At 44.2% G+C, this 25,644-nt stretch overlaps 1 protein-coding gene across 2 annotated transcripts in view; it reads left to right on the top strand.

The window, feature by feature from the left end:
• Positions 1-25,418, top strand: part of gtf2e2 (general transcription factor IIE, polypeptide 2, beta) — a 64,872-nt gene extending 39,454 nt beyond the window's left edge. For both annotated transcript variants that reach the window (XM_038792337.1, XM_038792338.1), the window contains 6 exons: positions 1,558-1,643; positions 10,185-10,292; positions 18,841-19,023; positions 20,312-20,405; positions 24,428-24,543; positions 24,954-25,418. In XM_038792337.1, coding sequence (XP_038648265.1) covers positions 1,558-1,643; positions 10,185-10,292; positions 18,841-19,023; positions 20,312-20,405; positions 24,428-24,543; positions 24,954-25,070 — 704 coding nt within the window. In that variant the 3' untranslated portion in view covers positions 25,071-25,418. The remainder of the gene's footprint in view (positions 1-1,557; positions 1,644-10,184; positions 10,293-18,840; positions 19,024-20,311; positions 20,406-24,427; positions 24,544-24,953) is intronic.
• Positions 25,419-25,644: the final 226 nt, after the last annotated feature.

Below are 25,644 nucleotides of genomic sequence, written 5' to 3'. Positions count from 1 at the left end.
TTGTAAGCCATGGTTTGGCCACCTTTCCCGTATCAATTTTGTTGTTTTTCAACCATGCGCTCATTGAATGTTTGCCATTGCCTATCCACCATATCCCTTTAAGTAACGTTTCCCGATCCATGGCCAACTTGCGCCACACACCCTGATAATTTTCTTTATTAAGATTCAGGACCCTGGGCTGGATTCTCTGATCCTGAGGCTCATGCCCTTAGGAGCAGTGATTCTGACTCCTACAGGAGGCCAGCACGGCACTGGAGTGACCCACGCCGCTCCAGCTGCCGATACTAGCGTCAGATGGGCGCCGCAGGTCTGCGCGTGCGCAGTGCGACCGCCGCAAAGGCACGCATGTGCAGTGTGACCGGCGCCAATGCGTGGTGGCTCCCCTCTCAGCGCCAGCCCCGATGCAACATGGCGGAGGGCTACAGGGGCATGCACGGAACAAAAGAGGCCCCCAGCCCGAGAGGCCGGCCCGCCTATCGGTAGGCCCCGATCGCGGGCCAGGCCACAGGGGCAGCACCCCCCCCCCCCCCCCCCCCCCCGTCCCGGATGGATGCCTACCAAGGTCCTGCCGGGCAAGACCACATGTGGACAGTGCTTCCTAAATTTTTTGAGCCACGCTCAGTACTCCAGGTGTGTTTTAAGTGTTTTGGTCAGCTGAGATACTAATTCTACCCATCTATATTCTCGTCTTTTGGCTAGGAAGTCCAGAATTCCATTATTGGTCTTTTAATTTATTTAGAATCATAAAATCCCTACAGTGCAGAAGGAAACCATTTGGCCATTGAGTCTGCACTGACCCTTTGAAAGGGCACTCTGCCTAAGGCCCACTCCACTGTCTAACCCCTGTACCCAACCTGCACATCCCTGGACACGAAAGGGCAATTTATCATGGCCAATGTACCTAACCCCCACACCTTTGGTCTGTGGGAAGAAACCCACACAGATACCGGAAGAATGTACAAACTCCACAATGCCGGAATTGAACCTGCGATTTTCTACACGTTTTCATGACAAATGTCTAAGTACCTGGACCCCCTGCAATGGCAGCAGTGTGTACCAAATGCAAGATGCAATGGGGCAATTTACTGTGGCTCCTTCAACAACACCTTTCAAATCTGTGACGTCCCAACACCTAGAAGGACAAGAGTGGCAGACTCAGTTGGAGCGCCACTAACAGCAAGTTCCTCTCCAAGCCACACACATACTGACTCGGAGCAATGTCACCGTTCCTTCACTGTTACCGATTCCCTTCCTAACAATACTTGGGTATACCTACTGGACTGCAGCGATTCATGTAGCTAACTTGCCACCACTGTCTCGGGTAATTCGGAATGGACAACAAATGTCGGCCGTGCCAGTGATACTCAGATGGCATGAAATAATTTTTTTTTTTAAATGTAGGAATCCTCCAGGAAAACTACCAAACTTCAAAAAAAAATCCCAACAGCTCAGCAGGAATTTTTTGTTTTGGTTCGAAATCGGCAACATAGAAGCATGCTGGAGTTGTTTTGTATCTTCCTGAAAAAGTGTTTTATAATTTACCCTCCTCTTTTACAGAAAATGGATCTTTCGCCTATAGAGCGCTTCCAGGGAGTGCTGGGTACAAGTTTGGAGTGCTTGCTAAAATAGTTAACTACATGAAGGTAACTTACTTTCATATCTTTCTACTGGGACCAGTAATCAACTTTCATAATTTAGTCAAAATAGGCAATTAATACTTTGAAGTTTCCACATTTTTGTAGAGGTAGTGGGAACAAAAATTAATTGTCAGCTGCCAAGTTCCTGTGTCTATCTCTGAGTAAAGTCTTCTCCAGATTAGTTGCAAATGAACCTTCTGAATCCTAACTGCCTCAACTTTGGTACTTCTGACACCTCATTACTTTTGCAACTACCAATTTGCAGAACCACACCCTTGCATCTAACTTTGATGTCCCTGTCCCCAGCAAAATATTCACTCTGATCAATCTCCCGGGATAAAAATGAAATGAAAATCCCTTATTGTCACAAGTAGGCTTCAAATGAAGTTACTGTGAAAAGCCCCTAGTCACCACCTTCCGGCGCATGTCCGGGGAGGTTGGTGCAGGAGGCTGGTTGGATGGCTTGCATCTCAACTCACTCACTTCTAAGGGGCACAGACTTGATCTGTTGTGCACTGGATATGAAGTCCTGGCACACTACATGCTTTTTAACAAAACTGCTGATCATTGTAGAGAGCCAAAGATAATCCCTGCCTTTTCTTTGCTATCAATTTATCATCTTAAACTTCTCTTCTCCCCCCCCCCCCCCCCCCCCCCCCCCCATCCCTACCTTGAACAAACAAATGAAGTTCATGGACAAATTTATTTAAGACCATTCATGTGCTCTGCCTCTGTTAATTCCCCCCCCCCATCTGTGAACCATGCTGATGGCATTGTAAATGGGTCCTTCATGGGAAACCTTCTTTTGCTTTAAAAGGTGTTATTGGTGACCATTTTGTCAAAAAGAAATTGCCTCATAATTCTTATAGATCATAGAATTTACCCTGCAGAAGGAGGCCATTGGGCCCATCGAGTCTGCACCGGCCCTTGCAAAGAGCACCCTACTCAAGCCCACGTATCTACCCAATCCATGTAACCCCCACCGCTGTCGGACGGTGTTCATTGCCTGGCACTCTGTAACACAGATGTTCACCTGCCACTTCAGCCCAAGTAAAATAAAGTTCCAAAGTGTCATGTTGGACTCAAAACATTAACTCTGCTTCTTTCTCCACAGATGCCGTCAGACCTGCTGAGTTTTTCCAGCATTTTCTGTTTTTATTTCAGATTTCCAGCACCTGCAGTGTTTTGCTTTTGTCACTTGTCAGCCCAAATCTGGATATTGTCTCGAGGCTGCAGGGGCCTGGAATGGGCCACTTTATTATTGGAGGACTTGTGAATGGCGGCCAACATCAAAAGATTATAAGTAGACAGTCCCCTTGCAACACAACGTAATTGATCAAGTAACCAAAAATATTTTGGCAGAGGAACTCTAACGAACTGTTCTTCCGTCCTTACAAGCTACTTCCCTTCTCAAAAGTTGCCAAATGTATTGTGACCTCCCAAATATATACCTATAACTTCAATCATATTTTTGGTCCCTGTCATAGGTTTAAAATGGCCAAAATCATAAAAACATCCTGTGTGACTCTGATGCACTCTCCCTTGTTGACCTCTGCATGGTCAGTCGCACCAACCATTCGCCTCCAATGCCTTTCCTTTGTCCAGTTCAGTGGAATTACCCTTGATTGGTTACGCTCTTATCTATTGAACTGTAGCTAGACAATCTTGTTATGGGCCAGGGTTTAGAGAGCCCCAAAGTGTATCATGGAGTTCACCTGATCCACAACTTTGAACAGATTGTGGTTATGGGGAAACACACGGGCCTACTCTGCAGTACTTTTAAATTAAAATAATGTTATTTATGAAATCAGGTAACACTTTATAAACCCACAGTAAACATCTTAACAACTATCAACACCAATAAATCCCCCGAAGAATACAGTACTTTCTAAGTAACTCTTAATCTTTCCTTGTAACATCTATAAGACAAAAAGACGCCTCTTTAGAGAAACACATCAGGTTTAAATTCTCTTCTGAGAGCAGTTATCACTCTGAATTCACCAAATAATCTAAAGATTGTCTTTTGATGGCAGAGATCAAAATTACACCTTCTTTGGCTGGCTGCAGCTCCAACACTAAAACAAAACTAAAAAACACAGACACACCCAGGGGTCCTCAAAGTGAAAATAAAAAGCCGAGCCAGAGCTCAGCTCCACCCACACTCTGACATCACTGCAGCCACTTGAGCAGACAAACATTTCTTAGTGACATTCTCATGACAATCTCCAGCCCTGGCTTCTGTTTGCACCCAGCAGCATTGGATTCCCACAAGGCTCTAGTTTCTATCCTCTTTGTTGTGTCAGTTTATGTACACACCTATCTCTGTTCTTCTTTTACACACTGTTTTACAACCCTTTCTGCTACCCTGACTTGTTTTGACTTTGCTTACTTACACACCCCCTCCCTTTGCCTCCCTACCTACACTGATGACTGTGACTTCAGTTAACAAGCCCCTGTTCTCTGGAATTTCCTCCCAAACCTCTTTGCTTCTTTATCTCCCTGTCGTCTTCTTAAAGCCCATCTCATTTAATAACGTTTGGTTATTCCTTCTCATATCCTTTTTTGTCTATATGTCTGTTTATATTTGGTCAAACATCTGCAAATCATCCTGAAATGCTTTTTTCTATAAAAAAAGGTGGTACATTAGTAGCGCAACAATTAATTATTTTCAGCAGAATTAACTTGGTAAACAACATTTGTTGAGAAATGTTTAATCTTTTCCCATTCATGCAATCAAAAATGTGTGGTGGCACAGTGGTTAACACTGCTGTCTCACAGGACCAGGGACTCTGGTTCAATTCCAGCCTTGGGTGACTCTCTGTTTGCTCGTTCTCCCTTGTCTGCGTGGGTTTCCTCTGGGTACTCCAGTTTCCCCCCACAGGCCAAAGATGTGCAGGTTAGATGGATTGGCCGTGCTAAATTGTCCTGTGTCTAGAGATGTGTAGGTTAGGTTAAAGGGTTATTGGGGTAAGACGGGGAAGTGGGCTTGGGTGCAGTACACTTTCAGAGGGTTTCTGCAGACTTGGTGGGCCAAATGGCCTCCTTCTGCATTGTAGGGATTCTATGACTGCTTTCCAACTCGTGAGGGAGAGGGGAGAATAAAGAGCTGTGTTGCCTTTAACTATTTGTGTAATCTAGCAACGCACTGGTGCAACATGTGGAGTGGGGGTGAGGGTGGCGGGGGACATTTACTGTACTGTTAACAGCAATCTTGTTAACTGTGACACACCACAAGAATTTCCATTTATGTACCTTTTTCTCTTTAGCAATTCTCTTTTCAAGCAATTTTATTTGCCCATTTTATATTCATTATTTTTCAAAGTTTGAAACAGTTTACTCTTGTTCCTAAATTGCAGTTACTTTAATGAGTACAACAAGGGTGATGGGGACTAGAGGAACGTTTATTTTGTTGTGAAGTTTCAGAAGGCATAGTGAGTTACAGAGTAATAATTCTGTTCTTCTCAAACAAGAGAAAAAACTTGCTTTGTGCAGCACGTGGGACAAAACCATGAAAAAAAAATGATCCTCAATGAGGATGGATTAAAATAAACAGTGTATTAAATAGTATTTCCTGAAAATATACACTAGTAGCTTGTTACCAAACAGGAAATTCTACAATTAAACTAATTAGCTTGATATTACTTGCTTTAGCATCCTATGCAAGAATAAATGTCTCAAAGCTAATAATTCTCTGGAAAAGAATGATATAATCTTTCTTACGGAATCGTTGTGACAAAATCAGTCAACCGAAGTCAGGAAGTTATTGAACACTGGGGGGTCCCTACCGTCCCAACGGTAAATAGTAATTTTCAAGAAAGGCAATTTATTGATATTTTAATTTGAGCTCAATTTGTCATCAATTATCTAATCAATCAGGATTGCCTGTAACCAATATGAGAAGGAATGTTGAGTTTGATCAGAGTTTAACATGGGATATAACACACTAGTTACACAGCAAAGGCATACGACTATGACAAGTATCAAGTCCAGGTCGGGCAGGCTGGCATGTGCGAACAGCTGGTCTTTGCCTCAGTGCATCATGTCTTCATGGCTTCTCAAAATATCGAAGCGTTTTAGATCAAAGTCAGCCTATTTCCACCCGTGGGTGTTTCTCTTCACTGTCTGCTGCAATGGCTTCCCCCAAAAATCTATCCTTCATTTTCTTTTTGGAGTAGCCTTTAGTGTTATATTGGCAGGACTTAATTGTCCTGTGAAAGCTGTTCTTTAATAGCATGTCAAGTTCTTTGTCAAAACTATAGAATTAAAGCCCTCCCATATTTTAATCCATCTTCTGTGAATGTTTAGAGCCTTTGTATGTACATTCTATCCTTTACATCATCTTCCCGTATCTCAGCCTGTGCCATTCCCCATGATCGGTTCCACAACTCCCTCGAAACATCTCGTATCCATCCTTTTTTGTTTTTGCCTGTTATGTTATTTATGCTTGAGGATAAGCCCTGCTGATAAAATGTTAATAAGCTGTTCATCCAGTTCTAATTTCTTAACAGACTGTTGAACCATGGAATGATTCCTAAAGTAACTTCTATTTTGCATCCAGATGCTAACTTTGCATTGCAGCAAGCATCATAATTAAACAGTTATCTAAAAATCCCTAACACAAGCTTTCAAGAATGTTATGAATTTAATTAATTGTGCCCCTTAGATTGTATGAGTAACTCCTCTTAATAAACCTCTCATCATGTTTGAAAGAATCAAGTGTGGGCACCTCCGTACCTTATCTCTTTAAAGCATAACAAAGAAATATACAAATGAGGAGGATTGAGACTAGACAAATTGTTGAAGAAAGATAAATTCATTGAGAAATAGTGCAGATTGCATCGGGAACAAAAGGATGATTCTCTGGACTGGATCGCTCTCGCGCTCTCTGGCTCTCGCGCTCCCCGGCTCTTCGCGCTCCCCGGCTCTTCGCGCTCCCCGGCTCTTCGCGCTCCCCGGCTCTTCGCGCTCTCGGTCAGCGTTTGATTTGCAGCAGCTTTACCCTTTTAGCTAGAGCTTTGAGAAAGTGATGGGTTGCCTTCTTGAACCTTTGCAGTTTATGTGGTAAGGTGCTTCACATTGATGTTAAGTCAGGAGTTCGAGAATTTTCCCCAGTTGTGAAAACAAAATGGCTATATATGTCCAAGTTAGGATAGTGTGCAGTTTGGTGGGGAACTTGATAATGTTCTTATGCACCTGTTGCCATTGACCTTCTATGCATCTGTTGCCACTGACCTTGTAGGTGGTGGTAGAATTCATGGGTTTTGAGATGCTGGCAAGAAGAAGCTTTGGTGTCTTGTTGCAGTACATTGTGTTAGTAGTATATAGAATTCTGGTGATTGAGGAAGTGGACATTTAAGCTGGTGGTTGAGGTGCTAATCCTGTGGACCTCCTATCCAAGGTGGTGTCAAGTTTCCTGGATGTTGTGCAGTTGTACGCATCCAGGAAAGTGGAAAGCATTAATCGCAATCAAATATGTGTTTTGTAGATCGTAGAGGAATCGTGTGGTGCAATTGTGGTGTCCCTACCACTGAACCAGAATCTCCATATTTCGAGACCTTCCTCAGGAACTGATGGTCAAGGAAGGTGCATTCATAACTCTGCAGTTTGAGTATCAATCTGCAAATCCTTCTGATACACACCAATAGAAAATGATGAGAGTGGAAGAGATACCTGGTCTGTGATGTGATGGAAAGAATGTTGGAGCTCCTATCATCACTATTTTTAACTCCAGACTACAACATGTGTGTAAAAGTGCAGTCACATCAGCTCTGACTTCAAGTGAACTGTAACACAACACCACCAGGTAGTAAGGAAGGAAACTCTGCAATAGAACGATACAGCGCAGTACAGGCCCTTCGGCCCTCGATGTTGCACCGACATGGAAAAAACTAAAGGCCATCTAACCTACACTATGCCCTTATCATCCATATGCTTATCCAATAAACTTTTAAATGCCCTCAATGTTGGCGAGTTCACTACTGTTGCAGGTAGGGCATTCCACGGCCTCACCACTCTTTGCGTAAAAAACCCACCTCTGACCTCTGTCCTATATCTATTACCCCTCAATTTAAGGCTATGTCCCCTCGTGCTAGCCACCTCCATCCGCGGGAGAAGGCTCTCGCTGTCCACCCTATCTAACCCTCTGAGCATTTTGTATGCCTCTATTAAGTCACCTCTTAACCTTCTTCTCTCTAACGAAAACAACCTCAAGTCCATCAGCCTTTCCTCATAAGATTTTCCCTCCATACCAGGCAACATCCTGGTAAATCTCCTCTGCACCCGTTCCAAAGCTTCCACGTGCTTCCTATAATGAGGCGACCAGAACTGTACACAATACTCCAAATGCGGCCATACTAGAGTTTTGTACAACTGCAACATGACTTCATGGCTCCGGAACTCAATCCTTCTACCAATAAAGGCCATCACACCATAGGCCTTCTTCACAACCCTATCAACCTGCAACATCCTTCCGCACTGTCTACAACTCCACCGACTTTAGTGTCGTCTGCAAATTTACTCACCCATCCTTCTGCGCCCTCCTCTAGGTCATTTATAAAAATGACAAACAGCAACGGCCCCAAAACAGATCCTTGTGGTACGCCACTCGTAACTGAACTCCATTCTGAACATTTCCCATCAACCACCACTCTGTCTTCTTTCAACTAGCCAATTTCTGATCCACATCTCTAAATCACCCTCAATCCCCAGCCTCCGTATTTTCTGTAAAAGCCGACCGTGGGGAACCTTATCAAACGCTTTACTGAAATCCATATACACCACATCAACTGCTCCACCCTCGTCCACCTGTTCAGTCACCTTCTCAAAGAACTCGATAAGGTTTGTGAGGCATGACCTACCCTTCACAAAACCATGCTGACTATCCCTAATCATATTATTCCTATCTAGATGATTATAAAGCGTATCTTTTATAATCCTCTCCAAGACTTTACCCACCACAGACGTTAGGCTCACCGGCCTATAGTTACCGGGGTTATCTCTACTCTCCTTCTTGAACAAAGGGACCACTTTGCTATCCTCCAGTCCTCTGGCACTATTCCTGTAGCCAATGATGACATAAAAATCAAAGCCAAAGGCTCAGCAATCTCTTCCCTGGCTTCCCAGAGAATCCTAGGATAAATCCCATCAGGCCCCGGGGACTTATCTATTTTCACCTTGTCCAGAATTGCCAACACTTCTTCCCTACGCACCTCAATGCCATCTATTCTAATAGCCTGGGTCTCAGCATTCTCCTCCACAATATTATCTTTTTCCTGAGTGAATACTGACGAAAAGTATTCATTTAGTATCTCGCTTATCTCCTCAGCCTCCACACACAACTTCCCACCACTGTCCTTGACTGGCCCTACTCTTACCCTAGTCATTCTTTTATTCCTGACATACCTATAGAAAGCTTTTGGGTTTTTCTTGATCCTACCTGCCAAAGACTTCTCATGTCCCCTCCTTGCTCGTCTTAGCTCTCTCTTTAGATCCAAATCATCAAGCAAATTCACTATTTCTGTTCTTTTTGATGGAGGCAGGTCATTGATGAAAAAACCTGAAGGTAATTGGACCTTGGATGCTATTGTGAGACTCCTGTATGATGTTGTGAAACTTTACCACAACCATCTTTTAGGACGCCAGATACATCAGATTCTTCCCAAGCTTCATTTACTTCCGTTTATCTGGGACTCCTTTGCGCCATACTTCGCCAAATACCATCTTGATGTCAACGACAATTGCCCTTTCCTCACCTCTGGAATTCAGCTCTATATTTGGACGTAGACTGTAGGTCTGTAGCCAAATGGTCTTGATGGAACTGAAGTGAGTTTCGATCAGCAGGATAGGATTATAGAATAGAATAGCACAGCACAGAAGGAGGCTGATTGGTCCATCAAGTCTGTACTGGAATATTACTAGGTAAACTTCAATCTTTCTGTTATTTTGCTGGTGATTTAGAGATGATGGATAGTCAGTAATTGCCTTGCTTGGATTTATTCTTTTTGTGGACAGCAAATAATATGTTAGTGTTGCAGTAACACTGCACAGTAGCTAGTTATAGAATACACACCTTTTTGCACCACACCAGATATTTTCATGGCTTTATGGACTTTACTGTGGCCAGGGCATTCGGTTGTTTTTCATACCTTGTGGAATGAATTAAAATGGATGAAAACTGGAATCTGTGATGGTGGGGACCTCCCATCAGCTGAGGTTTGTGTTAAGGGATGTAGAACGAAGGGACCATTGTGCCAAGATTAAATGTGAGATATTTAGAACCCATAGCAAGTGGGAACTTCTTTCCACATAGTTGAGGCTTCAAAGTTCACTTCCAGGATTAGTGGTTAAGGTTAAGGTAGAAACTATGTCAGCAGTCAAACTGAGTTTGGATAGATGGGCGAAGGGTTATTAGTCATAAGTAGATGTGGCCAGGAGTATTTTCTCAATGAAGGCTAAGTGTTGTCACAGATTTGTTGGGCCATGTGGTCTGTTTTCATGTTGCAGCTTCTATCCACTTGTACCTAGTTTAACCTTTACGTTTTTATGCAGACTCGCCACCAGCGCGGAGATACCCATCCACTGACACTGGATGAAATTCTTGATGAGACGAAACTCCTGGATATCGGTATGAGACAGAAACAATGGTTGATGACTGAGGTGAGATATTTATATAGTTATTATTTGACGAAATACTTAAGAATGGATGGAGGAATGGGAACCCTACCACTTAACCCAAATGTACAGTTGAACATAGTGCGCAGAAAGAAAAAAAATCTTGAATTTATATTGTGTCTTTCATGGCCTAAAGCATTTTACAGTTAATTCAGTACCGTGTTATAATGTAGAAAAATCCGTCAGCCAATTTGTGCATGATTAAATCGTGCACAAATATCAGCAGATCAATAATCAGTTAATTTATTTTAGTGATGCTGATTGAAGAATATATATTAGCTAAGACATTTCGAGAACGCCCTTGCTTCAAATCAGGCAATGGGAACCTTTACATTCAATTCAGAAGGCAGACAGAGTCTGAAGTTTTTTTTTATTTGTTCATGGGACATGGATGTTACAGGCTGGGCCAGCATTTATTGCCCATCCCTAATTGCTCTTGAGGTGCAAGTTAAGAGTCCACCACGTTGCTATGGATCTGAAGTCACATGTGGGCCAGGCCAGGTAAGGACTGCAGATTTCCTTCCCATTAATTGGTGACATTAGTGAACCAGATGGGTTTTTACGACAATTGACAATGGTTTCATAGTCATTATTAGACTTTTAATTCCAGATTTTTATTGAATTCAAATTTCACCATCTACATTGACTGAATTTGAACCTGGGTCGCCAGAGCATTACTCTGGGTCTCTGGTCCAGTGACGGTGCCACTATACCACCGCCTCCCCCTTTTCATCCAAACGACAGCACCTCCCTCAGAACTGCATTGAAATGACAGCTGCGATATGTACTCTAGTCCCTGAAGTGAGTTTGAAAATGGGGGTAGGCCTTTCTATTCTTCCACTCAGTTAGATCATGACTGAACTGTATCTTAATATCATTGACCAGCCTTGGTTCTGTACCCCTCGATCCATTTGCCTAAATAAACATCAAGTGGGCTGGATGCGAGGTTCCGGGGTGGCAGCAGGCGGAGATGGAATATTTTAAGGATTTGTTTGTTGGAGGGAAGTTTGCAGGCTTGGAGAAGCTGGAGGAGACTTACAGTTGCCGAAGGGGAATTGGTTCACGTATCTGCAGGTTAGGGACTTTGAGGAAGAAGGTGGCTTTGTTTACAGCACTGCCACTCCCGAAGCTGCAGGACAAACTGCTGTGCAAGAAGGAAATAGGAGAGGGCAAGGTCTCGGGTGCATGTGGGGAGCTGTTAAAGAGAGTGAGTGCCAAGTGGAGGAGGTCAGGCGTAAGTGGGAGGAAGAGCTGGGTGGGGCTTTGGGGCTGGAGTGTGGAGTGAGGCTTCACAGAGGGTTAATGCATCCTCGTTGTGCGCAACACTCGAGTCTCATCCAGTTCAAAGTGGTACACAAGGCCCACATGACAGTTTCCAGGATGAGTCGGCTCTTTCCAGGGGCGGAGGATAGGTATGGGCGGTGTGTGGGGAGGCCGGCAAACCACGTCCACATGTTTTGGGCATGTCCAAGGCTAGGGGGATTTTGGGCAGGCTTTGCAGAGAGAATGCCGAAGATTTGGGGGGGTAACAGTAACTCCGAATGGCAATATTTGAATTGTTGGAGGATCTGGGGATGCAGGTGTGAAGAGATTGGCCTTTGCATCTCTGATAGCCTGATTCTGTTGTGTTGGCGGGACTCAGAGCCGCCAAGTGTAGAGGTGGGGGTGAGCAATTTGGCAGTGTTCCTGCACTTCGAGAAGAACAAGTTCGCCATCAGAGGTGCAGAGGAGGGGTTCACCTCTAGGCGGATGCTGTTCATCGACTTTTTAAGGAGTATTGAGTCTTCAGCGGGGTGGGAAGGTTTCAGTTCCTGTTTGGGATGGGGGTTTGGGTTAAAAGTTTAAAAAGGGGGGGGTCAGACGCTGGGGTGGCAGCGGTAGAGTTGGAGGGGGAGATTTTTGGACAGTATGTAAGGATGCATGGCTGTTTACTGTTGCCACAATTGTTTCTTGTTTTCCTGTTTGTTATGTATTTATTTGAAAATGCCTCCACCAAAATATATATTTTTTTAATCAAGTAGTCTCAGAAAATGATGGAAATCCTCAGCAGATTTGACAGCATCTGTGAAGAGAGAAATAAGAGTTAGCATTTCAGGTCAATGCCATTCATAAGAACATCGACTCTGTTTCTCTCCTGCAAATGCTGCCAGACCCACTTGATATTCCTAACATTTATTGTTTTATTTCAGATTCCAGTTTCTTCAGTATTCTTTCTTTATCTATTGACCTCTTTTCAGCTTTTTGTAATAGTTTTTGGGTGTATGGTTCTGAATTTCCTCTACCCTTTGATGAACAAGTGCATCATGCCATCTCCCTTGAATGATCTAGCTCTAGTTTTAATATTATTCCTACTTCTTCTGGACTTCCCACCAGAGGAAAGATATTGGAGAAAAACTACCAAATCCTTTAGTCACCTTAAATATTTCAATTAGCTTACCCCTTAAAATTCTAGGGCTGGATTTTTTGGAATAGGAGGGAGGAGAGAGAAGAGGGAAGAAATGTACTGCTAGCGCTCCCAGAATAAAAGTTGGTCAGAAATGGCACAACTTTGAAGAAGGCCTCCCCAGAATGATATATCCTGCGAGTCTGTTTACATGCTGAGGGTTGGACGTCTGCCCCTCAATGAAAGAAAGTCCTGCTCTCTTGAGCTGCTATCTAATTTAATTACAGTCTTGCATGCATAGCACTACCAAAACTCAGTAGTGGGTGCAGCTGGGACTGTAAGCAGCCCAGTGAAGAAGTGTCATGGATGCCGCATACAGGTAAGCCTTGGGATCATTTGGGTGGAGAGTGATCGAGCAGCCTAGGGAGGGAGTTGGGGGCACAGGTTTGAGTCCAGGCATGGAGGAACAAAGGTGGAGAGGGGAGATGATCTTAGGATGGCTGCCTCTGCGCACAGGATGTACCACCTTCCTTCCTGCCTTTTCACCAACTTCAGTGATAAAATTGTATTCCCTCTCACCTTCAACAGGCCAACATATTACGGCACTGGAGGTGGATTGAGAACTTTAAGTGAGCAGTAATAGGTCTAAAGGTGGGTGGGGCTAGTGTATCTCCCCCCCCCCCCCCCCCCCCCCCCAAACTTCCCAACCATAGTATTGGGATTAGATCGCGGGTGGACGGGACAGCACTGTGAAACAACAGTGCTAACCACAGTGCTGCTGTGCCACCCACAGAGGTAGCCATTAACAATACCATGCAACATGGGTCAGGAAGGGATGTTACACGGTCAGAAGTTTTGTCCTCCCCTTTGTCAAAGGGAGCAGGAGATGCGTTTTGAATTGAGTGACAAGGGAGCCAAGGGTTATGGAGGTACTGGCAGGAAAGTGGAGTTGAGGCGAGTCAAATCAGCCCTTATCTTATCAAATGGCAGAGCAGGCACAAGGGGCCAAATGATATACTCCTACTAATTCTTGTGTTCTTGTTCTTGTCTCGTGGGCTAGATTAGCTCAGAGAAGGAACGAGGGAAGATGGGAGAGGAAGTCAAAACGTAATCCATCAGAGTCAACATGGTTTTACGAAGGGTAAATAGTGCTCGACTAATTTGCTAGAGTTCTTCAAAGATGTAACAAGAAAAGTGGATAATGTGGGACCTGTAGATGTAGCATATCTGGACTTCCAGAAGGCATTTCACAAGGTGCTGCACCAAAGTTTAATACACAAGATAAGATGCCACGGTGTTTGGGGTAATCTATTAGCTTGGATGGAGGATTGCGTAACCAATAGAAAGCAGAGAGTGGGGATAAATGGTATTTTTCTGGTTGGCAAACTGTAACTAGTGATGTGCCAGAGGGTTTGGTCCATGGGCCCCAACTATTTACAATCTATATTAATGAACTGGATACAGAGATAGAATATACTATAACCAAATTTGCAGATGACACTAATATAGATGGGAAAGCAAGTTGCAATGAGGAAATCCGAAATTTACAAATTAACATGGATAAGTTAAATCAGTGGGCCAACATTAACATGGATAAGTGTGGGGTTATCCATTTTGGTCAGAGGAATAAAAAGCAAATTATCTAAATGGAAAAACATCAAAATGCTTTGTGCAGAGGGATCTGTATAGGGCATTGATGAGACTGCATCTGGAGTACCGTGCACAGTTTAGTCCCCTTAGGGAAAGGCTGTAAATGCATTAGAGGTGGTTGAGAGAAGGTTCACTAGATTGAATCCAGGGATGAAGGACTTGTCTTATGAAGGGAATTGAGCAGTTTAGGCTTAACTCGCTAGAGTTTAGAAGAAAGAGAAGAGATCTAATTGTTATATAAGATGCTAAAGGCGCTTGACAAGGTAGATGTAGAGCGGATGTTGCCCCTTGTTGGACTTGGAAGAGGCCATAGTTTTCGGCTACGGGATGCCAGTTTTAAAACCGGAATGAGGAGGAATTGCATCACTCAAAGAGTCGTGAATCTGTGCAATAACCCACCCAGAGTGCAGTGACGCCAGACCACAAAACAAATTTAAGTAGGAAATAGCCAGGCTTTAATTAGCACTGGGTTGGAGAGTGGGCAGGAAGGTGGAGATGAGATCAGCTATGATTGTATTTAATGGCGAAGCTGGCTCAGGACTGAATTGCCTACTCTAGCTCCAAGTTCTTAAGTAACCTGGAGAATGTTACAAGTTCAGGATTGGAGAGGGGAAAGCCAAAGGGGAAGTTGGCGTGTTGGGCAGGGAGGCGATAGCTGCAGTTGAACGGATGTCACATTCTTAGTGTTGTGGAAGACCATATAACAAACCTGTTGGAAGTGAAATTTGGAGGGATAAAGAGGAGGGGTTTAAGCAAAAGGAAAAAGGATTGTAGTGAAGAGAATAATCAGGTTATCGTTTCATTCCAGAATTATCCTAGAACAATGAACAGCTTTGTCAGAGGGCCGTACCCAGTGGTGATGCTATAAGTGGCCCAGCGAGACCTGTTAAATTGCTAAACCAGTTGTCAGACTAAGTGAGAGTGAATAGTGGATAATAGTTTTATGGGAACATCATCAAAGATGTTGGTGCAATTGACCTGACTGGTAGCTGCAGGAAGAGTATCGTGAATAGAGGGCCAAAGGCTGGACAGTTGGTAATTTGAAAATGCTGTTGGAGGTGATTTAGGGGAAAGATTCTTTCAGTATCAGATGCAAAGGAAATCTGGAGAGGAAGCGGGAATATGAATGGAAAGGGATAGAAAGATGTGGCCAGCAATGGCATTTGCTCTGACACAATGTGAGTATAGAGGCCATGTTTAGATGACAAAGGTAAAATGTCCTTCCCCACTCTTAATGCTAGATTAAGTGAATGGACAAAATTGTGGCAAATGGACTTCAATATAGTCAAATGGGGGGGGGGGGGGGGGGGGGGGGGTCATTATGACTAAATAAATAATCTTTATTGTCACAGGTGGCTTACATTAATATTGCAATGAAGTTACTGTGAAAAGCTCCTAGTCGCCACATTCCAGCGCCTGTTCGGGTACACAGGGAGAATTCAGAATTTTCAGCTGGTACGGAAATGAACCTGCGCTGCGCTGCTGGCCTTGTCTGCATCATAAACCAGCTGTCTAGCCCACTGAGCTAAATCAGCCCTTAACACTACAATGACGTTACTGTGAAAAGCTCCTAGTCGTCACATTCCAGCACCTGTTCAGGTACACGGAGAATTCAGCATTCTCAGCTGGTACGGGAATTGAACCCGCGCTGCTGGCCTTGTTCTGCATCACAGCTGTCTAACACACTGAGCTAAACCAGCCTTAATTTGGACCTAAAAAAGATAGTACAAATACTTCCTAAATAGTGAAAAGTGAAGGTCTGGAGAGACTTGGGGGACCATGTAAACATTAAAATGTCATGAGCCTGTACTGGAAATAATCAAAAGGCTTGGCCTTTTAGCTAGAGGATTTGAATACATAGATGTAGAAGTCATGCTACAGCTTTACAGATCACTGGTTGGATTGCACCTGAAGTATTGTGTTAAGTTCTGGGTATCTATCGCACCTTAGGATATAGAATCCCTACAGTGCAGAATGAGGCCATTCAGCCCACAGAGTCTGCACCGACCCTCTGAAAGAGCCCCACCCTATCCCATGACCCAGTAACCTCACCTAACCTTTTGGATACTAAGGGGCGATTTAAGATGCCCAATAAACCTAACCTTCACATCTTTGGACTGTGGGAGGAAACCAGAACACCCAGAGGAAACCTTAAGAGTGAATGCAGCATTGATTTACAATAGTGATATCTAAATTTGAATTAGAAGAGGTTACACAAATTAGGGTTGTATTCCCTGGGATTTGGAAGATTAAGGAGTGATTGATGTTTTCAAAATATTAAAGGGAATGGATGGGCGATAGAAATTAATTTTGCTGGTTGGGGAGTCTTGGACTGGAGCTGACTTTTCACAATTGATATTACAAAATATTTCTACATGTGAAGGGTGGTGGAAGTTTGAATCTTCCTTTAACAAATTACATTTGACACTGGATCATTGTTAATTTCAAATCGATAGGTATCCGTTAACTAAAGGTATTCTGGGATATGAAACATACCTAGATACACCGAAGATAGGAGCAGGAGACGGCCTTTTGGCCCTTCAAGCCTGCTCCGCCATTTATCACGATCGTGACTGATCATCCAACTCTATATCCTAATCCTGCTTTCTCCCCAAGCAAAAGCAGATATCTGGAATCAGGCACAGATCAACCATGACTCGGTGGAACAAGCTTAAGGGATGAAATGGTCTAAACCTATCCCTATGTTAGAGTCATCTTGGCAGGTGCCCCCACCAGTCGTCATTTTTTTTCACCTCCCACCAACTGCTGCCTACTAAGAAAGAAGAGGGAGAGAAACCACAAAAATTGGATATACTAAAAAAACAAAGAACAAAGAAAAGTACAGGAACAGGCCCTTCGGCCCTCCAAGCCTGTGCCGACCATGCTGCCCGTCAAAACTAAAATCTTCTACACTTCCGGGTCCGTATCCTTCTATTCCCATCCTATTCATGTATTTGTCAAGATGCCCCTTAAATGTCACTATCGTCCCTGCTTCCACCACCCACTACCCACTGTGTAAAAAAAAAAAACATGCCTCGTACATCTCCTCTAAACCTTGCCCCTCGCACCATAAACCTATGCCCCCTAGTAATTAACCTCTCTACCCTGGGAAAAACTTCTATCAACTCTGTCTATGCCCCTCATAATTTTGTAGACCTCTATCAGGTCGCCCCTCCACCTCCTTTGTTCCAGTGAGAACAAACCAAGTTTATTCAATCTCCCCTCATAGCTAATGCCCTCCATCCTGGTAAATCTCTTCTGCACTCTCTCTAAAGCCTCCACATCCTTCTGGTAGTGTGGCGACCAGAATTGAACACTACTCCCAAGTGTGGCCTAACTAAGGTTCTATACAGCTGCAACATGACTTGCCAATTTCTATACTCAATGCCCTGGCCAATGAAGGCAAGCATGCCGTATGCCTTCTTGACTACCTTCTCCACCTGTGTGGCCCCTTTCAGTGACCTGTGGATCTGTACACCTAGATCTCTATGACTGTCAATACTCTTGAGGGTTCTACCATTCACTGTATATTCCCTATTCCCTACCTGCATTGGACCTTCCAAAATGCATTACCTCACATTTGTCCGGATTGAACTCCATCTGGCATCTCTCCGCCCAAGTCTCCAAACAATCTAAATCCTGCTGTATCCTCTGACAGTCCTCATCGCTATCCGTAATTCCACCAACCTTTGTGGCGTCTGCAAACTTACTAATCAGACCAGTTACATTTTCCACCAAATCATTTGTATATACTACGAACAACAGCAAAGGTCCCAGCACTGATCCCTGCGGAACACCACTAGTCACAGCCCTCCAATCAGAAAAGCACCCTTCCATTCATACTCTCTGCCTTCTATGACCTAGTCAGTTCTGTATCCATCTTGCCAGCTCACCCCTGATCCCGTGTGACTTCACCTTTTGTACCAGTCTGCCCTGAGGGACCTTGCCAAAGCAAGAAAAAAAGTAAATAAAACAATGCATATAAACAATCAAAATCAGAAAGGCAGAGATCATTTTCCAGGAACCCGAAAACATCAGACACCTAAAAATCAGAAGGAAGCCATTGAACAATTTGAGATGAATAGTGAATTAGATGGTGAAAAGCACGTGATTAGCTTTGGTTGAGAAGGAAGAGCCAATAGTGGGGCAACCCTTCTGTACATCTAAGCTTCTCTATTATAATGCAGCAGCCTGATGGTTATGGTGCTCAATTAACAGTGCCATGGACATCCATTAATGTATATATGTATTTATAAATAAAGTGGTTTAATAAATATCAAGTCCCTTATTTGGACATCACCAGTTTGACACAATCTTGCTTGTAGCTTGGCACATTTACCACTTTGAGCTCTTAACTCCAGGTTCCCAACCCTTTTACGAGTACATCACTAAAGCCCTGAGAAAATTGCTTTTTCCTGGCTTTCCAAAGTAGCAGATTCATTGGTAGGAATTTGTGTTTCCCTGAAAATGTTTCAATGGCATCTTTTTATTTTTCCTCAGGCATTGCTAAGCAACCCAAAAATCGATGTGACAGATGGAAAATATGCCTTTAAACCCAAGTACAATTTGAGAGATAAAAAGGCTCTTCTGAGGCTTTTGGACAAGCATGATCAGCGAGGTTTGGGAGGAATCCTCTTAGACGATATAGAGGAAGGACTACCAAATGCACAGAAAGCGATAAAGGTATATTTTTAAACATTGCCTCCATACCAAATCAACTACCCCCCCCCCCCCCCCCCCCCCCCCACACCCCCAGACTGTGAATGTTCCCTCTGCCATCCATCACCCTGAGATGAACCCACCTGTGGACATTACTAACCCTGCTTTCAGGTTTCTCATTTTCCCACCCGGTCTAACTGTCCTTGCATCTCTACCGCCACACTCTGGGTGCCAGGTCTTTTCCCCTTCTGTGCTCCCAACTGCATCCTCTACCCTCCCTTGGATTCCTTTTCCACTCTTCTATGCCCCGACCCCACTGCTCCACCCTCCCCTGATCCCCAACGTATTCCAGTCCAGCAAGCTCCCAATCGCTTGCTCCCTTCCCATGAGTTCAACAAGGAAAACTGTTTTATAAAAAATAATAAAAAAGTTTTATGCCAATGAGTATTCATGGCATAAAAATGTAGTAACCCGCCACAGGGCAGCACGTGCCCTGGCAGTGACATAAACACACCTCTGACTTATTCTCTGCATCTGAACTCACCGTTGGGAAATCAAAATTTTGTATCCTGCCTAATTCAGCAAGCCACGTTTTCTATTCTTGGCGGCTCCATAAAATTTCAGCCCCAAAATTCAGAAATGAATAGAAGTAATAAATTCTAGAGTAGGACTTTGTTTAAAAAAAAATAAGAAGAGTACAAGTTTAATTTTATTTCCCATCCTAATCGCTCTGTCCTCCGCCTTCAACCTGTGAGGATTAGTATTTTTATTAGGTACTTGACGGTCTTCCAACTGCAACATTGGGTTCAACAATTTCAGGTCTTTACCACTGTCCCATTTGTTTTTGTCATTTTATGTTTGAACGGCAGTTGTTGGTAATGATTCTGCTTTGTCATTCACACCTCCAGATACACCCAATTTGTCTGTTTACGTGTACAGTCACCATCTCCTTTTCCCTTGTAAGCATCATCCCTTTTGTCGGTTAATTTTTGCCTCCATCCACCCTGTCACAGACCTTCGCTTTCTGTCTCCTTTGTACGTGCATAAAACCTTGAAGTCTGCTGATCTGTAGAATCAATCACTGGTAATGTTCTGCTGCAATTGAACATGGAACTGGAGTCTACCACTTCAAGATCCATTTCAGCAGCTCCTCTGGATAGTTCAATATCATCTATATAACCAGCACTACAAGAAGATTTGAAGCAAACATAGGCCATATTAACATCTATGTTTTCAACATATTTTGTGCTTTCTATGAAAAGGTATCATGAAAGTTAAAAATGAATGAAATTTGGGTTATGTACCTTCCTAGGTGTTGGGGGACCAAATTATTTTTGTGACGCGACCAGATAAGAAGAAGATCCTCTTCTATAATGACAAAAGCTGCCAGTTCACCATGGATGAAGGTAAGTAGAACTTTTCATAAGAACTAGCAGCAGGAGTAGGCAATTCAGCCCCTCGAGCCTGTTCACCCATGCAATACAATCATGGCTGATCTCATCTTGGCCTCATCCCCTTCTCTCCCCCCCCCCCCCCCCCCGACTGTCTTTCCCCCCCAGACTTTCTTTCCCCCCCCCCCCCATCCTCCCAGACTCTCTCTCCCCCACCCTCCTCCCAGACTCCTCCCCTCCACTTCCTCTTGTAAACTCTCCCCCCCCCCCCCCCCCAAATCTCGGTTCCTTCCCCCAACTTTTCACCCCGGCTTGGCTCACCAAAACCTATTCTACCAGGCTCTAATGGCTGCAGCCCCTCCCTCCACCTCACTCCCGATCAGTGGCCGGCTTAAACCGGCCAGCGTGGAGGCCCTCGCCTGGGTCTCCTTCCCCCTTGCCCGGTTACAGGAAAACCAAGAAATCCCCTTTTGCATACAACCCCCGCATATACACCCAAGCCCCAAAGAACCATCATTGCAAATGAGAGTCCCAACTCTTCCCCTATCCAAATATACAGGACGACTCATTTAGTACGTACACCAACACGCAGTGAAAAAATAAAGTTACATGAGGCCACATCGGTACACGACCCGCTCTCAGTCCATTTCTCAATTCTGCCATAGTCCTTCTGCCCTTGGAATTTCATGTTTAAATACTCCCAAATCAGGTTTTGTTCCCCACCGTAGATACAAAATAGCTTTACCAAAGTCACAAATGACATCCTATATGATTGTCAAAGATAAATTATCCCTCTCCTTATCTTAATCTGTCTGCAACCTTTGACGTGGACCTATAACCACTACACCATCTAGCTGGGACTGCATTCACTAGGTTCCATTCTTATCTATTCAGTTACAGCCAAGAAATTGCATGCAATAGCTTATTTACCTGCCCCCACACCTTTATCTCAGGTGTGTGTCTTCCCTTTACCCTTCCTGATTCTTACTACATCCTTCCCCTTGGCAACATGATTCAAAACATAGGGTTGGATTTAATAGCTGTAGTAATTAGCCCAAACACCAGCTAAAGAGCAGGTGACAACCCAGCCACAGCCGTTCCTAATTGTTCCAATGCAATCAAAAACCCGTCGGGCATCTGCTTCATCAATGCCGGAAGATGTCCTGCCTTCGAGAGCCACTGGCCAATCGGAAACTACTAGGACCGATGGCTGCTGCTGGTACTGCACAGGGGAGGGATCAGGAACAAGTCTGAAGGCCCCAGAACACAGGTAAATGGGATCAGCTTGCTGGACAAGTAAAGCAGGCCCTGGCAAATTTACTGACCAGGCCTTCTTCCTATGGAAGAAACCCTTGACACCTACATACCTCTCCATTAGCCACCGGAGGCCTGAGCAGGATGGACCCTCGCTCTGAGATATATCACATTAAATGCTACCATGGCATTAGTTTCCGCATCCGAGTTGAAGACATCCAGCTCTACCTCACCTCCACCTCTCATGAACCCTCCACTGTCTTTAAGCTGTCAGACCACTTGTTAGACATTCACTACTGGGTCAGCAGAAATTTACTCCAAATATGGGGAAAATAAAAGCCATTGCCTTCAGCCCCGATGAGAAATTTGTTCTCTTACTGCTGACTCCATCTCACTCCCTGACAATTGTCTGAGGTTGGACATGACAGTTCAGAACATTGGTGGTCTATTTGACCCTGGAGTTAGCCTCTGACCCATATCTGTGCCATTTCTAAAACCACCTATTTCTACCTCCTTAATATTGACCAACTCCTCTTTGCCTTCGCTTACCTACTGTTCAAACTTCATCCATGTCTTTGTTACCTCTCGACTTGTCTATTCCAGTGCACACTTGACAATCCTCGCCACGTCTTACCCCCCCGACCCCGTAAACTTGAGGTAATTCAAAACCCTGCCCTGACACACAGTCCTTCTTACCCAGCCCCCTTGTGCTCCCTAACAACATATGTTGAGCAGCGTCTTGATTTTTAAATTCTAATTTTTTTAATTTTCCATGGCCTCACTACTCCCGACTTCTTTGGCCTCCTATGTCTTTCCAATTTTAATTACTCTACCACTGGTAGTCATGCCTTCAAATATCGGTGCTCTTAAGCTCTGGAAATTCCTCCCTAAACCTCTATCACTTTCTCTTTTGTGATTCCTTTTAAGACTTACCGCATTGACCAAGCTTTTGATCATTTGACCTTCTGTAGCTTAGTCAAATTTTGTTAACGCTTGTCAAGAACCTTGACACATTTTAATACTTTAAAAGTGCTACGTAAATGCACTTGTTTGGAACTATCTCTTTAGAAATGCAAACAGTGTGTGAACACAGCAGGATATTTACATTCAGCTAAAAGATGTTGCCTCAACACTGATAATTCTGGACAGAATCGATGTTCAAACAAGGAAGTCATCACCATCCCCAAAGAGACAACAAGAAATTAGATCTCTATCATTCTTTGACTGATCTTTCACTGTAAGGTTCTGATTAATGGAGCTCAGCTTGTACAAGTTGATAACCTTCCACTATCATAGGCCATTCATCCCATAAGATGCAGAGTACCCAAAAATTCTGGTTAGACTTAACAAGGGTCATAATGTTGTTAGCCACAGCATCTCGATTACGATGTAAATTTGTCTTCCGAAAGTCCTTGGGCGGGGATTCTCCGACCCACCATCGGGTTGGAGAGTTGCCGGGGGCAAATCCCATCCCCGCCGGGTGCCGAATTCTCCGGCACCGGGGATTTGGCAGGGGCGGAAATCGCGCCGCGCCAGTCAGCGGCCACTAGCAGCGGCCCCCCTGGCAATTCTCTGGGCCGAGTGGCTGCCTGTTTTTGGCCTGTCCCGCCGGCGTAAATTACAACAGGTACTTCCTGGCGGGACCTGGCTACGCATGTGGCCTTCAGGGTCCTCGGGGGGCGGGGGGTGGGATCTGGCCCTGGGGGGGTGCCTCACGGTGGCCTGGCCATCGATCGGAGCCCACCGATCCACGTGCCACGTGGGCACTCTATTCCTCTGCATCGGCTGCTGTGGACCTCCGTGATGGCCGATGCGGAGATGAACCCCCCTGCGAATGCGCTGGCACTACACCGGAACGTGCTGGCACTCCCACGCATTGAGCCAATTCGCACCGGCCGGCGAGGCCCTTCGGCACCGGTTGACGTGGTGCCAAGCCATTTCCGTGCCAGCCGGCGTGGCGCAAACCACTCCAGCGCCGGCCTAGCCCCTGAAGGTGTGGAGGGTTCCGCACCTTTGGGGCGGCCCGACGCCGGAGTGGTTCATGCCACTTCTTCGCACCGGAGTTGCCCGCCCTGCCGATTCCCACAGAATCCTGCCCCTTGTGTGGCCGGTGACTATGTATGGCTGTGAAAGCTGGATCATCAAGAAGAGTGATGAGGCTCAGATAAGAGCATTTGAAAAGTAAGGATACAGATGGCTATTACTTGTGCCATGGATGGCCAAGTGGACAAATGAGTGGGTGCTCAAGTAAGCTGGTGTTGAGAGGAACAAGTTTGAGGCAGTCACACAAAGAAACGGGGACTCAAAGCTTCATCAGCAAAAGCCCCAGGAATAGCCATCACAAAAGATTCCCCGAGTCAGGGGCTTGGTGACCAGTTATACATCCTTTGAGAATAGCTTGGCCAGCTGCTTTACTTAGGGTAACGTTTGAGTTCTATTCGTGAGTTGAGTAACAGTTATCACTTATTGAGTTAAAGTCTGTGTGACACTTATTGAGTATTAGTCTGTGTGACAATGATTAACTGCGTAAGAGTCTCTGTGACACATTTGATCCGAATATAGTAAACTTGATTCAAAAATATCTTTGTAAGTAGTTTGTGTGAGGCATCAGTTTTGACCCTCATCCAGGAGGGGCAACAATGTTACTCAGGTAACAATCCAGGCATTATTACCTTTTTGATGATGTGTTTTCATTTAGACAGACTAATTCCAAGCATAAATTATATTCACAGTTTTATTTAAAAACCTCTAATTATAACAATGAAGTATTTATTCTGATGCAGAATTTCAAAAGCTTTGGAGAAGTATTCCAGTGGATTCTATGGATGAAGAGAAGATTGAGGAGTATTTGAAAAGACAGGGGATTTCTTCAATGCAGGAGACGGGACCAAAGAAGGTGGTAAGTACATTTCCATTTAAACCTTCTCACTACTAAATGACCTCAACTGACCCCTCTGTCCCCAGAGCCCCTCTGTTTCTGAACACTTTGGGATTGAAATTAGAAATATTATTTTATAATAAATCATAAGCTTGTTTTACAAGGACAGGTTTCATTGTGTGTCAGTAATGAGTGACCAAGCTCACCATCTATAACCACATTGCCTGTGCTGTTGTTAAATATATTGGTGTTTGTCGTGCTTGCTCACTACTTGTCTGTGCTCAGAAATGTAGAGCGATCTGTGTTCCCTAGCCTTAAATAGCCAATATTAATCTCTTAAGGTGACAAATGCGCTCTCCAGCTGTTTGCTGACAGGAAAAGAAATCCAGTTTGTCAGATGTTGTTTCTAAAATATGTATATTTATCTGTAGGCATGTATTCAGAAGAGGAAAAAGCCAGCTTCCCAGAGAAGGAAATTCAAGACACATAATGACCATCTTGCAGGAATACTTGAGGACTATACTGAAGGAGTATCTGGCAAAGAGTAACCATGCTGAACCTGGAAGTAGAAAGATAATTGAATAATTATTGGAGGTTGACTAAGTCAGCAAATCATGCTGTGATTGGTACACAGCACTGGAATACTGAGCACAACCTTTTAACTATTTCCTTTAATTCAGTTACTTAAATCTAATCCATTCATATAGTGGCTAATTAGAGAATTGTGTAGAACCAGAATTACAAATTCGGTCATAGGAATGAGGCAACATAGTGTGTTTGTTTTGGTAGATTTTTGCTCAGTAAAATGTGATGTCTGCTTTATAGGTTCACAACTCTTTTTTGAAATCTAAAGTGGTTTCAGGGACTATTGTATAATAAAAAGTGAACAGAATCCATGAGAACTGCTTAATCTTTGATACCCTATTTTCACCATCATATCTTGGAGTCAGCCAGTGCCTCATGCAGCACTACAGCGTGGTCAAGAAATTCTCCTCCCACTCCCCTCTGTAACTATGCAGCAGTTCAATAGATCCCTGTTATTACATATAGGTGGTGAAGCAGGAGTGTTTCTCAGGAGTCCCCAACCTAAAATCATATGGATCCTCCTTTGGTTGATGGATA

This window comes from Scyliorhinus canicula, chromosome 3 (assembly GCF_902713615.1).
Source record: "Scyliorhinus canicula chromosome 3, sScyCan1.1, whole genome shotgun sequence".
Classification (NCBI taxonomy): Eukaryota; Metazoa; Chordata; class Chondrichthyes; order Carcharhiniformes; family Scyliorhinidae; genus Scyliorhinus; species Scyliorhinus canicula.
Note: the sequence above shows the minus strand (reverse complement) of the source record. Positions and strands in the feature narration are given on the sequence as shown.